The following is a 15,329-nucleotide window of genomic DNA, read 5'->3' as shown; positions in this document are numbered from 1 at the left end:
AACTCATATGGACATTTTCGAATCGAATAAAGAAGAGTACGAATTTCATAAGAATTTTATTTTATCTAGTTGATCTATTGAATTGGTCATAGAAAGCTTCAGTGGGAACATTTGAATACACAATTTTGTCCAAAAACTTCTTGTGATTGTTTTGTTCATCCGCCATTCTCTTGTTTTCTTCTGCTAGTTGCTTGTTTCTCTGCCTGAAACAGAGAAAACAAAAATACACTGAGTATATCATATCATATATGCGTTTGATGTATATATACATTGTAATAATCCTTTTTTGCACAATTTCACTAACCTTTGCTTAGATTCCAATTCACGATCCATCAGGTATATGGTTTTTTGGATTCCATTCGTATAGTCATCCATTTCTTCGTTCATTCTTTCTTCCAGCTCTTTTTTTTTCTGAAAAGAATTTTTTTCATGAACATCATCGAATCATTCAAAAAATCAGACTAGACAAGGTCACAAATAGCAATGACCCAGAATTTAGTGAAAAATAATAAGAATAATAGGTCTTTATTCCCAGAGTGATACAATAAATAACTGTGAACATTTATTGAAATGGAAAAGGTTGAAGATCAGTTGGTTGCATCAATAGATGCAATCTCTGTTTTTCATCTATATATATATATATACATATATATATATATATATATATATATATATATATATATATATATATATATATATATATATATATATATATACATATATATATATATATATATATATATATATATATATATATATATATATATATATATACATATGAATAACAACCTTTATTTCTTCGATTTGAGCCAATTGCTCTCTTCTAATCTGCTTCTTCTGTTCTTCGGTCATCCCTTTATAAAGAAAACCAATTTTTCTTCCCAATCCTAAATTGCTTTGAGCTACCTCTGGATTTTCGGTGAGCATGTCACTGGTCATGGCGTTACAAATTTCTGCTAGGTTATCATTTCGTGTTTGATGTTCCAATTTCTGTTTCTGGCACAGCTTCTCTTCGGCCTGCAAACAGTAGAATATATAACTTCATTATGTACATATCATTTCCATATTTAAAGAGATTGATACAATATTTTGTAGTAGTTCCAAATATTAAAGAATTTGTCTGTTAGTGGGGAAATTACTCACAGATTTCTAATAGAAGTCACTTTCTGATGTTATAGAAAAGCAAGGAAATGGTTTGATGAGAGCGAGAACTGGCAAAATCTCTGGAAAAACATTTTTTTCAATAAACAATGTCAATAAGTGAAGCTTTAAGAGCTTTGATATGTCATTAGTAACTAATCAATAATTAACATTTTATCAATAAATATGAGAACTCCGTGAAAAAGTGCCCCACTGAACATTTTCCGAACTTTTGGTGCTTTGATGAACAAGTAACACAAATGTCAATGGATAACTTTCATATTAGTCAGTGGAATCGGGTAAATTTCGGATATGCAGTTGGTTGGTACCTCGTCCACTAGATGGAGTGACACTTTTGTTGTTCGCTCCAACTTAAGACGAGAAATGAAATACTCTAAAAGAATTTCGATTTTCAATTATGGAATATCATTGATTTTAGGTCGATGATGGTCACTATCTTGCACTGACGAGTGGCTAAGGAGCCCAAAACCGGGCTGCAAGTATGCCCGTTCCAGAATTGAAGGTCGACTCTTTCAGTTGTATTGCTAATTCCATATGCAGGAAATTTTCTGTGAAGATGATGATGATGATGAAGTAGATGTTTTCTGATAGGAGTCAGTCCATTCAAACTACTGTGTAGGTATATCCGAGACTGGCTTGAACATTTAAAGTTAATTTCTTTAGATTTATCAATGGATACTCTGTATAGAAACGAAATAGCAAATTTCTCCCAAATGGGACCCCAAATAATATGCTTGTCTTTTGTCTGGAAGAGCAGCGAGCAAATACATTGAAAAGGCCGGATTTTGCTTTCTTAGAGTGGACTTGCCATAACTCTCCTGAACTGACAATGTAATTGTGAAACTGGTAATCCAGTTTTACAGTTACATTGCTTTTTCCCGAGAACTGAACTCCTCTTAAAAAATATTCCCCTTCAAATTTGAACGAATCACTGTTGTCCAAAAATCCAAACAATGTATAGATACAAGAGACCGAAATAATGAACGAATTGAATATCCACAATTCATATATGATATTGAGACATTTCATTTGAATCGAAACATTATTCTACACAGCAGTAATTTCATTAACATCGAAAAGAATACGCGACGTATAGTTGATGCGTTTAGCAGCGTCAAGTAGGTCACGTGACTTGACAGTGAGTGCTGGCTTTACGGTCTCATGTCAACGTACGATAGAATTCAATAATGAATTCCTATTCCTCATATATTCAAACATTTTGTCATCAATAATTGTACTTTTTGTTGAAAATTCTGGTGTTTCAGGTGATGAATTTGAATCAATTTGTGAATTGATATTCTGTTCTCATATCGATGCATTCAGCTGAGTACATTTCAGATAATAACCTTCACGAACACCACTCCACCTAAAAATTTTCTCAGAAAAATGTCCAGGTTTTATACAAAGTTCATTTTTGTCTGACTCGTGAATTCATCATGCTGGTTGTTCTCATGGAAATCCTAAATAACAGAGTTTTCATATGACGCACTGTTTGGAACCTTTGGTGTAGTGAATATTACTGGAGTTTTAATCTTCCTCTTTGAAGATGATCACTTGGTGATCGAAACACGTGTCGAGGTGTTAAAAATGACGATTTGGTGTTGGGAAAAAAAACTCCAGTAATATTCTTAAAAGAGTTTTCGTTGAAAAAAATGAAAATTTATAGATACAATCTTGGTTCTTGTGGTATTTCTTTCAATAAATATCTGTAAACTGTTCCACTCTCATCAGAAAGCAGAGTTCCATGAATGAATAAATGAATATTATTCACACTATGTTATAAAAAACGATTGTGAAGAATTTGAAACTTCACAGTTTCTTGTTCCACATCTCCAACACTCACCAATGCTTTATTAAACTTCAAGCAAGCAGCCTGTAACTTTTTTCTACATTCCCGTTCCATCGCTTCTAGTTCTAAGGATCTTTGATCGCGTGCTATCAGTGCAGCTTTGTAAGCATCTTCGGCATCTTTTCTATCTTTTTCCGCCTTTTCTTTCTCTCTCATCTGCTGATCTAACCAAGCTCTTATTTCTTCGTGTTGAATTTTGGCTCGCTGGTCACTAGAGAGGTCTTCACCTTCAAACCTGAGAAAAAACATTGAGACGCGTCACAAAGAACACTTACAATATTCTTGACCTGCTTGGACAGGATAATGGAGATGATGATAATTTGAGTATGGTTGTAAGGAATGCATGTAAAACCAAATAGTTTGTGAGTAGAGTTGGTCATAGACTTAGTGAAATTAAATACTTCTTTTCCATTTTGAATTTTTCCAGAATAATCATGGGTCTTCATTCTTTCTCATTTACATACATTCCATTTCGGAATTACAGCTTTCTGGAAAATTAGTACAATTTGCTGGTGATAAAACTTTGATATATACAAGTTAACTTTGAGTTTCGAAAAATCGTCATTTATGTTCATTGATAAAACGTCCTGTGATACAACAACTCCCAAATTAGTCTTGAGACACAACAAAATCGAAAGTTTTTAAGTTTATATATAGATGAAACTCTTACAGTATTCAATTAGTGGTATGGAAAACTGCTTCAAATACAACTTTGAAACCACTGAGAAGTTCAGAAAATGAAGCTACTGAATGCATTTTCAATCTACTTTTTCAGAACCAACTGAAAATCCATATAAACCAGAGCGATTACTTGATATCGATTCTATTTATAAATAAAAAGTATTCAACTTTCTGCAGTCCGCTATAAAAAATGAAAAACATTTCACGATAAAATTTTTCGAAGAATTGACATTTACATTTACAGTAATCTGGGATGATTACATAAAATGAATTACCAAATAACGTTAAACCATTTTCCAACATAGAAAAATTCAAAATATCATCGAAGAACTATTTGTTTTATTAATTTACCTAATCATATTTGTTTATTTTTTTATGTAATCGGACCAATTCTGAAATAAAATCTGTTGAAATCTATTTTTCCGTTAACCAGCTATCGCTCCCCTACAAATGACAACTCTCAAAAGTTGAAACTTGTGCGAGCTAAGAACTAAGGAGGTTTTATATTTTAACGTGTGATTCCTAACACCGGTTGGACGATAGGAAGTGAAAATCGATCATCCGGCCTTGCGGTTATAACCACCGGTTCGCACAGCGGTCGATTGAATGAGCAGAGCAAACCACCCACGTCAACACACCAGGTTCCCTTTGAAGTCATTTATCTATGTATGAATAATTCTTGTATGAATAATTCCCTGTATAAACTATTGTAGTTTTTCGGGAATAAATAAATAATAATAATTTGAAAGAATTTGTGTGTTATCATGAATAATCGTTGGAAAACATATGAAACACTTCCAGAACTATATGTTTCTTCAGCGAGAAGAGGTCGTTTTTTTCAATGAAAACTGTTATTCCGTTTCCACCTAAGAGTCTGTGCGTTGTCAAGATATTCCCAGAAATATTATTGCTGCTTTGATACGTGTTCAAATTGACTATAGTACAATTCCATAATAGTAGGCACTGAATCCTAAAAAATATTATTGCATTAAAAATCAAAACGAAAACATTGTTGTCAAAGTTGTGATTTTATATATTTTATCATCATTTCTCTTCATGTGTTTAGTACAATTTCCGTACGCCACTGCAAGGGACAGATTGAGGCAAAAACGTCAGTCATTTCTGGGAATTTAACGCCTATTATTTTGGGATTATATTGTAACTCATTGTCACTGGCGATTTGAGCCATTTCCAAAAAAAAATATTTCCGACATACGATGGTGGTCTGAAAAAAGTTTCCGATCTCAACATGAAGATGGCAGCACTCGTAAATAAAAGCTTGTGAATTTTATTGTTCATCTGTTGACAGTTACTCAACAAACTTTCAGACATTTTGGTTGTTTGAGTGAGTTGATGTGAGTGGACAAAATCGAGTATTGAGTTGTCATTAAATATTTGTTTTTGGAAGGCCTATGTAAATGAAAGATGAGTTGGATTCTGTGTATGAAGACTTTACACCATCATTCACCACAGTGACATTTTGGACAGCTGAATTTGAACGTGGCCGTAAGAGCTTGGGAGACGATGAACGTTCGAGTTGGTCCAAAAACTACAACCACCGCCGACCGCCGAGTTGAAGTGAGAGAGATAGCAGAGGTTATAAAAATGTCAAAAAACGTGTTTGTCTCATACGAGTATTGAATCAACATTTGGTCATGGGAAAACTATCCGCGCTTTTTACACCGCGTTTGCTCACGTTAGACCAAAAACGTGTTCAAATAAACATTTCCAACGCTCTGTTAGCGCAGTTTGAACACCATAAATTTTAGTTTTGGCGCCCAATAATAATTGTAGATGAAATTTGGATATACCACTATAAGTCCGAAACAAAAACTTTCACAAAAACGGCCACATTTGCAGAAAAAAAAAAACTCCTGTTTCACCAAGATAACGCACCGTCTTCCACCTCAGCGGTTGCCATGGTAAAAATTCACGACTTACGGTTTGAACTGTTTGACCATCCGCCTTACTCACTAGATCTGGTCCCAAGTAACTTCTTTTGGCTCCCTCATCTAAAAATTGCACTCGGAGGACAGATATTTTCATCAAACGAAGAGACAAACACCATCGTGTACAATTATTTTGCAAAATGAAAATCCGAGTACTATTTGGACGAAGCTCTTCGTCTTACAGAGACAGGCTTGTCTGGCCATCAGTACCACCACAGTGGTGCCATCAGTACCACATCGTCAGCGGCCATGGATATCCCTCTAGATCCACTTCTTCTCCACATTTTTCTGGAGAGAGAGGCTTGATGGACTGCATATGGACTTTTGCACATTACCAATTGCACAAATCAATTCAATGCAGAGTGCAATAGAATGTTGGTTGATACTGGAAGTCACAGCATTCTGGAAATGACCTCTGACTTTATGCCCCCAACTGTCAACTACGAACTGCCTTATGAAGTACTATTCCCAAGTAGAGAGGACTGGATGCTCGGGGAGAAGGAAATATTAAGAGCAGATAGTTGTTGGTTCACAGATGGATCAAAAACACCTTCTGGTTCTGGTGCAGGTGTTTTCAGTCGCAAACCCAGGACAGAAATATCTGTCTAGGAACCTATGCGACTGTATTTCAAGCGGAAAGTTACGCTATTGAATTGTGTGCAGAGAGATTGGAGGAATCCAACCTCATACATAAGTCAATAAAAATATTCTCGGACAGTCAAGTGGCATTGAAAGCTCCTGGCTCCTACCGAGCCACGTCTAAATTGGTAGCAGAATGCCAAAAACGACTCTCCTCGATAGCTCGATAGGAAGACTCAACATATTGTCTATGGTCTGGATTCCTGGCCAAACAGGCCTGGAAGGCAATGAGGCTGCTGACTCCCTTGCAAAGGAGGGTCATGCAAGCAATTTCATCGAACCAGAACTGTCATTGGCATCGCTTTAGGCTTTGCTAAAGAAAGGTTGAACTCCTGTATGGCAATAACATTCAAGGACTTCTGGCAGAATCTTCCAGGATTGGCTCACTACAAGACGTTTATTCACTCTTTGACGCTTGACACCAAACAGTTGTTGGACTACAGTAAGGATAAACTACAATGTCTAAGAGGTATTATTGCAAGTCATTGTAATTTGAATCATCATATGCAAGATGGAGTGTGTCGTTTCTGTTTGGAAAATGATGAAACAGCAGATCACATACTTTGTGTCTGCCCCGCTGAGGGCCGAACCTGGTTTTTAGAGTTCGCCAAAGCCGTCCTCTTACCAACTGACCTGAAAGACCACTCACCATACAAACTAATTGGCTTCGTTAAGAAGCTGGGTTAATTTGGTGGAATGTGAATAGGTGTGAGCCACAATAAACCCTTGGGGGTTGCGGTGGAGAGTCGAATAGACTCACTCACTTTGGACCTAACCTAACCTAACTATTTGGAAGGGTTACATACATTGGAGTATAGCTGGGAGAAATGTGTAGTGTTGAAACGAGTTGAAAAATTAAAAAAATCTGAAAAAGTGTCTTGTATCTTTGTTAGGTCAGATACTTTCCAGGGCACCCTCGTAATCTCTCCACTATAATAATTGTTTTGCTGCATGCGTTTAATAAAAACATGGAATACTCTCAGCGATCACAGTGATATTTTATTTACCTTTGAGCAGAATGTGCCACTTAGTCTATTTTTTGTAGTTGCTAAAAATTCACTTCAACTTGTACTATGAAGAGTATGAATTTTACTTACTTTTGAGCAGATGAAGGGCCCAATCTCGGATCGTCATCTCTGATTCGACACGGCAGCGCCTTCTTCATAAAATTCGGATCATTAAGATCGAATTCCCGCCTGTCTTCTGGTTTCTGGTAATTCTTCCGATAATTGTTAATCTCCTGCTGTAGCTTGATTCTCTCCTGCGATCACATAAATTCGAGCAGGATTATCTTAGGGATTGTCGGAGATGAACGGGAAGTCGCTTCATTTCCGAAATGGGTGATGGTGACGCTACTCAATAGGCATTATCGCAGTTGAACGAATGGTGGGATTAAAGAGAATAATCGAGTTTGAGAATCAATAAATTTGTGGTTCTTTAATTATTGCTGATAAAATTTATTATTTGATATACAGGTGATACGAGGATGTATTGGAAAATTCTGCGAATCAAACAAAACTTGAGAGTATGTTGTACGGTGCTCTTAATTGATACATTTATTACACGCCTTTGGACTCTGGACCACTGAAAAAATTGCTTTGCAAACAAGGCTCTTTTCACCTATTCATTAAAAAGGAAAATTGCCCCATTTTTTCTTCATGAAGATGCAGAAGTAGAAACCTAAAAAATTCCTTTCCCAATCATAAATACTCTTTGGAAAAAACAGATAGTATGGAGAAACAGAGTATCTCCATTTTATCGATTACTGCGCTCTGTTTCTTAGTCGTAGGAAGTACCCAAATTCTTCTTCTGAACAACTTTCATTCAGGAACCTATTGTATATTCGTCCTGATCTATGATGGGCGCGCTAACATATTTCATAGTCGCATACAAAAGACACTTACAGCCCAGGGCACATCTTCATAAATTTGCTCTCCTCTTACTCGTTTCGAATGACAATTGTCTTTCTTTTTTTGATTGGGGTTGTCTATTCTCACATTTCAGATGTGACGGTTTACATCTAAAGGCGACATATCAGGTGTTTTAGTGGGTCCTTCTGAGGGATTACGTCTGCCTAGCTTACCGTTTGGATGATTGATAAATCCAAATGAGTATTCGACCGACGCTATCTTTCAGACGACGTACCTTCCCATTGTGGTACGAAGGTTCATGAGTGGCTGGATGGTGGATAGGCAAATGTGAACCCACAGAATGCTCCGCTAGAACACCTCAACGTTCCCTGCAAGTGGCCGTCGATGGATATCTCTCCAATAATTTTACCATCACCCAGGGAGCCATATTGTCTCCAACCCTCATTTTATTGTATTTAAACGACTCATTGGAAACACCAAGAATCCAATATGCGGCTTTGTGGACGACAGCATACTTGTCTAGTCATTCCATTTGGATTCCAGGACATCGGCTGTGGAAGCACATCTTCACCTGCAGCAGGAGGTTACATATTTTAATGGGGATTTAGGAGTAATTTCGAATTGAGGTTCACTTCAATGCCACGATAATCCAAGTATTGGTTTTCACAAAAAGATAAATATCTCCGAAACGAAAAAAATTATGTCAGTACAGACAGATCCGTTTCTGCTTCTGGGGGTTGGAATGGACTTAGCATAATCATGTCGCTGGAATGGCAAAGGCTGCTTCTTAGAAGCTTGAAACACTGTTTCGAACCAGAAAACTATACAAACTCCAGCAACTTTCAATGCTTTATGTAGCTCAGATCTGACCTTTTTTGGAATATTGTTCACATGTATGGATCTCTGCCTCTAAGCATACCTTGAAGCTGTTGAATTCCATCCAGAAAAGAGTCATTCGCCTGATTGGAAACACGAACATCACTTGCAACCTTCATACTCTGGAACATCGAAGATTTTTCTCTCTTCTATAGTTACTTTCACGGAAGGTGTTCAATTGACTTAGCACATTTGATTTCACCAAGATCGATACGTATCAGAAATACGTGACGGACTGTGGCTACTCATCGTTTTGAGGTTCACCTCAATACACCTCGAACTGCACTGTTTAAGAACTCTTCAATCTTGAAGAACTGCGTTTATGTGGAATGGACTTTCTGAGAACGTTTTCCCAAATCAATTTGATCTTCAGCGATTTAAGTCCAACATAAATCGCTACTTTCGCACAGGCCTCACATTTAGAGTATTTTTCTGTAGTGCTTGCATTTTGTCCTTAAGAAAAAATATGACGCCCTCAGAATTTTTATATCGGAATCGTGATTTGTAGAGTATACAATACATAAACACAGTCAGAGCCCATGAATAGAAAGTGTTTCGAATGCTTTTTTGTCGAAATCATGCAGTTTATTTGACATATTTCAAAATGAAGATGAAACTGCTAATCACCCAGGAACAGCAGTGATTTCCAAACTTTCATTGTCTAATACAATATCATCATTCATGTCATCATTCCTAATGTTCATCAATTCTGTAAATTAATTAATCGAAATGTGTGTATATAGATATAGATGTAAGGCAGTTAATGGCATATAATTGAATACCCTGAGTGGAAGATGGAAAGCGCAACACAAGTACTTTAGTTAATTAGGTGCATCCATCCTCACACTGAGGGTAACAAAACTGTATATATAAACTGTAAAAACTGAAAAAATTATTGCCTATAAATAGATAAATCTTGAAATGAAAAAAAATATATAAATTGATTTGATAACCCTGAAAAAAAAATCAAAAAGATTAACCGAAAATAATTTTATTGAACAAAAACTGAAATTACAATAAAATAAGATACAACAACAACCAATCAAATAAAAATTGAAATATTAATAAAAGCTGGAAAAATTAAAAATTGTATTAACATATTATTATCACCTGAAGACGATTGTGGATACTAACAATCGAAACGTTGTGACATAACTTGGTTTGAAATATTTTAATTTTAATTATTTCATTTTTTGTTAATGATATTTGTAATTTTTCAATTTTTTCAGCTTTTATCAATATTTAAATTTTTATTTGTTTGGTTGTTTTTGTATGTCATTTCTCTATAATTTCAGTTTATGTTTAGTTGAATTGTTATTTTTGGTTAATCTTTTTGTTTTTTTTCCAGGGTTATCAAATCAATTTATATTATATTAGACAATGGAAGTCCGAACTGATGAAATACACCACGAAACATCGTCAACCACCTTCAAACAAAAGTGATTTCCAAAAATGTAATAGTGTTTATTTTCTGAAAATAGTTGGTAGTAGCACCCTCTAGACAATAAATGATGCAATACTTTTGCCCTTTTCATCGAGAAGTACCAAAAATGATACCTTTTCACATAAATTATATCCGAACTTGATAACATGTCCAGTTCGAAAGTTAAAAGAAGAGGGACCATTTATGTTCGCACTATATTCTGAATATTGTCGTTTATAATTTGCTGGAGTGAAGTAGTTGAAAAATGAAGGTTCACATCAACTCACCTCTCTCTCTTTCTGTTCTAGAGCAACAGCTATTGCATCAGATTTGGTGAGTTGCTCTTCAAACAGTCTATTGATTTTCTGCTGTTCAAGTTCTTCACGTCGCTTCTCTTCTATTTGATTTTTCAGATTTTCAGCATCTACCTAACAGATGAATGAATAACAAATTATTTGAATAGTAGCCAAGAACATAAGCTTAAGCTGTGAGTTAATGAAAATATAATGGATATAAAAAATTAAATTTTGAAGCGAATTATTAGAGTCAATATAGTTCTTGAGAAACATTTGATCGAATATACTTCGTTTGGTTAATTGATCATGATTCAGAAGTTAATACTTGGCACTTTGGTCTACTGTTGAAAATACGGCCAATTGGAAACTTAAAAAAAGAACAACTATTTTAGGAACTCACTTCGAGTAATGGAAATTTCATTTGAAATGCTTTCACAGAAGAGTCAAATCATCACACTCATCGAATGTCAATATTTTGCACAGATATACATTTTATGTAAAACGAAAATGCATTTTCTCGGCTATGTAGTTTCTCCGAAAGGTATTTGTCCAGATCCAGGATTATCGACGTCCTACCAACTTGAAAGAGCTACAAAGGTTCCTAGGCCTTTGTAATTATGACCGAGCTTTTCCACCGAGGTTTGCCGCTCTATCAAATCAAAGAAGGTGAAAAACATGTGGTGGCCTGGGCGAGTCGACTGTTGATAGAAAGGGATAGACGATACAGTTCGAACGAAAGAAGAAGTATTAGCTGCACTCTGGTGTATATTACGTTGGAGAATTTACCTCCTGGCCAACGAGTTTACCCTTCATACGGACAGCCGAACATCAACCTATCTCAACTCTTGTCGACTGTTGAGTCCAAGAATCACGAGACTGAAGAATTATTTTGTCCCAAAGTAGTTCTTTTCTCGAATCATGATCTGCATGATGTCATCGCTGCACTAAAGTTTTTTTAGCCAAAGACTGGAAAAAGTACTTGAAAAAAACTAGCTTTCTCTCTAGAAGGTACGCAAATCTTTTCAGCCTTTTTTCAAAAACACTACACGAACTATGAACACTAGCAAAAAAGTGATGTTTTTTCTCATTTCTTGACCATATAAATTTCATCACATCGCATTTGTTCTTGTTTATTTTCTGCCAACAGAACCAATGAAAGAACTCTTTGTGAAAATGTAACTTCCATAAACAATTGTGTTTGTAATAATATACAGTGCTAGTCAAAAGTCCCCTCCCCCCCTCGTATCTTTTGAACGGGTATACTTCTAATAATGAAATTTGGAGGGTGGAAATAAACGGATGTAGGCTTCTTAACTGGTCATAACAGATGACGCAATAGTCATAAATGACGTCACAAGGCCACTGTGACCAAAAATTTTAAATGGGACCCTATGGCAAGTGACAGCTCGTTTGAAAGGTATTGAAAATACCTATTCAGTCATACCAATTTTGTTTGGGTTTCGGCTGATTTTGATTGATAAATTGAAGAAATACGAAAATTATAGTTTAATTAATTAATAGTGCCATTTTACAAGTTTGAACCTTGTATTTTTTGATCCTGAAAGGGTAATTTTTTTTAACTTTCGAGTAGTGGTATCTCCAAAAGTTGACCCAGTTTTGATGTTGGACCCCTGATTAACTGACAAATCACGCAGGTTTGATTAAAACATTATTAACTTAATGTTTTACCTAATTTCGTCTTGGTGATTAGTCAATTTTTTGATTTTCAATTCGTCCGGTTGGTGAAAATGTTTTTTTGTGTGGAGAGAGCTACTGCCACTCACTATTATTTCTATTATTCACGGACATAAAAATATTTCCCTAAAACTACACTCACCCCAATGAGTCGTGCACGAGGATTGAAAATCCTCTTTTTCCTTTCCTCTTCTAGTGCTCTGCGTTTTTCGATGGCTGCGGCTTCCCTTCGATCTCTTTCCGTCATTAGTTGGAAATTCAACATTTTTTTCAAAAATTATTCGCACTTGCGGTAAGAAAACGTCAGATTGGATGACAAATCAGTGGGGTGAAAAAACGTGTCACGATGTTTTGTCGATAGGGCACGTTATGAAAAAACCTTAGCAACCGAATTTATACAAGCAGGACCATGGAGCGGAGCGGGCGACATCTATGTTTTGTAATCGAAACGTCAAGCATGAGGGAAACATTCCGTAGTAATACACATTCAAACATTCTTTCAAACATCTGTCTCTTGTAATATTTTGTAATAGTTAATAGTGAAAGCGATACCAGGTGGAAATTGTAAACCAGTTATTTTTTCAGTTCTTGAACAACAGGTAAACTTCTGAATATGAATAAACTTATTAGTGTTATGAAAAAAATATTCAACAATAAGCCGATAATGTTCAACAACAAGTTGATAAGCTTGATGAAGTCCTTCTCAACCACCAGAGCAAGACGATATTTGTCGTGGAGTTTTCAGAGAAGAAAAACCGGATAAATATCGAGATTTTCTCGTCGAACTCCGCAGACTCTATTCAGACCAGTCTGTAAAGATGGTTGTTCTGATTATTGGAGTCCTTGGTGAAATGATGACCTCTCTACTCTCGAATCTTGAAAAGGCTGTCATTCTTGGCTCACTGCGCGACCACTTCCCACATCATGGGGAGTGGTCGTTGGTTGATAATGCTGGCGCGCCCTCTCGAATCTATCGGGGCTTCGGGGGATAGGGCCTGACCAGCGCATAATACGGTGAAAATAATAATAATAATATTTTATTTTCCATTTGACAATTATAACTTGTATTGTATCCGTCAAAACAGGTGAGTGAAATAAAATGAAATTGAACACACAAATAACTTAAGACTAAACAGTTAAACCAGAAAAATAAAGTCAGGAATGAGCAGATAACATGTTAAGTTTGTGAGTATTTCTTCACAGAATAGAAACACTTTGTCACTAGAAAGAACTTCAATTTGATTTTAAAACAATAGAGTTAAACACTTTTTTATTTCGTCGGGTGAAGAATTGCTCTAGTGAAATTATAATGATTTTTTGTACAACTGAAATGAATATAAAAATGGTCTTGTTGGCGTGTTTTATATTGGTATTTGGAATTGTTCGGTGTGAAGTTACTACAATTTTTTACGTATATGCAGAATTCAAAAATTAACAGTGATGGAAGCGTAAGGATTTTTAAATTCTTGAAGTGATCTCTACAGGATGAGCGTTTCGAAACTCCATCTATAGCTAATGATGAGGTGGATATGCCCCAGAAGCGCACCCCCTATCATAGTCTGGAATCAATTTGAGCATAATATAATTTAAGGAGTTGTTCCTCGTTGAGGACGAGTTTGAGATTTCTGAATCGATATGTGGAGAATTTTAATTTGGATTGTAGTAGTCGACAGTGATTAATCCATGTCAGACACATATCCACTTCAAGACCCAAAAACCTGACTAGTTGAACAATTCCTACATAGATTGGTTCAGTGCAAACCCCCTTCACCTGAAGGGGGTTTGCACTGAACCAATCTTTTACATATGTGAAAGTCTCATTGCATTTATCTGACAGAAGTTTGTTTGATTTATCTGACGTATCATCTGCGTACATATGGTCAGTCATCCAGATCATTGAGGTGTATTATAAAAAGAATAGGTCCCAAAAGCCTTGAGGAACACCGATTGTGACTGCTCGTTTTGTTGACACAATATTGTCGATAGAAACGTACTGGCTACTCGAATCGAGGAAGCTGTGCAGCCAATGGTGGGGAATGCCCCTTATTCTATATCTCTGAAGTTTATCTAGTAAAGTACTATGATCTACACAGGCAAATGCCCTGCTGAGATCACAAAAGATCTCAGCAGGGCACTCACCCGTATCTATCAAGTTCACCAGTTTCTCATAATACACTGTCAGTCAACTGCTGCTATCGTTGATTTTTTATTTAGGAATCCGTGCTGATTATTGGAGGAAATTTCAAACCTATTGCAGTATGCTAATAAACTGTTAAGGAAGGCACACTAGAATATAGAGTATGTTGTACATAGTGTTGAAATTGTGATCGCTTCGAAAACGTGGCACGCATAGGTGGAGTTGGTCCTCTTAACTTCAAAACTTCTCTTATGTTCAAATACTCTAGTTGTGAATTTTTTCAAGTCGTTCCTACATACACGTTTGTGCATGATCCACTTGTAGTTTGTAGACACCTGCTCTGTTATCTTTTTCTATCTGTGACTTGTTGTTCTTTATATGTCTACCCAAAGAGTTACCAGTCTCATATGCTATGTTAATATTTTGTTTATTCAGTAGTCGTTTCATTTCATCTGCTGTTTTTCCAGTGTATGTGGGTGTCTTGAAGGTGCCAGTAATATATTTTATGTGAGGGCATACTTGAACAAGAAAAATTGAAGTAGAAGTATTGTCAGGCAGGTGAGAGAGCCTGGCAAATACTCATGCAAGTTCTTTGGTGCATTTTTTGATGCCATGAGGTTTGTTGTTGATTGGACTCTATATTTCTGAAATTGAATTCCATAAAAACTATTGTTAAAGTCATAGAAGTCGAACAGGGAAAGTTACTTCTACTAGAATGAAAACTACATCAATAATAGGTCGAATTGAACTCG

General features: G+C 35.9%; 1 protein-coding gene across 2 annotated transcripts; it reads right to left on the bottom strand.

Annotated features, from left to right (window-relative positions):
- Window positions 1–41: 41 nt before the first annotated feature.
- On the bottom strand, window positions 42–12,816 carry LOC111506707 (RIB43A-like with coiled-coils protein 2). Of its 2 annotated transcripts, none has more exons than XM_023161881.2 (7): window positions 12,583–12,816; window positions 10,737–10,877; window positions 7,377–7,540; window positions 3,005–3,245; window positions 790–1,017; window positions 305–411; window positions 42–203 (listed from the first exon to the last, which is right to left on the bottom strand). In XM_023161881.2, the coding sequence occupies exons 1-7, from the start codon at window positions 12,703–12,705 to the stop codon at window positions 62–64; spliced, it is 1,146 nt and encodes a 381-aa protein (XP_023017649.1). In that variant the 5' UTR covers window positions 12,706–12,816; the 3' UTR covers window positions 42–61. The 2 variants fall into 2 exon arrangements, with proteins under 2 accessions (XP_023017649.1, XP_074038232.1); XM_074182131.1 differs by lacking the exon at window positions 12,583–12,816 and adding an exon at window positions 11,146–11,217.
- Window positions 12,817–15,329: the final 2,513 nt, after the last annotated feature.

This window comes from Leptinotarsa decemlineata, unplaced genomic scaffold (genome assembly GCF_025532065.1).
Source record: "Leptinotarsa decemlineata unplaced genomic scaffold, Ldec_3_MD MMD2_tig00026328_RagTag_RagTag, whole genome shotgun sequence".
NCBI lineage: Eukaryota > Metazoa > Arthropoda > Insecta > Coleoptera > Chrysomelidae > Leptinotarsa > Leptinotarsa decemlineata.
This window is presented reverse-complemented; position numbering and strand designations above follow the sequence as displayed.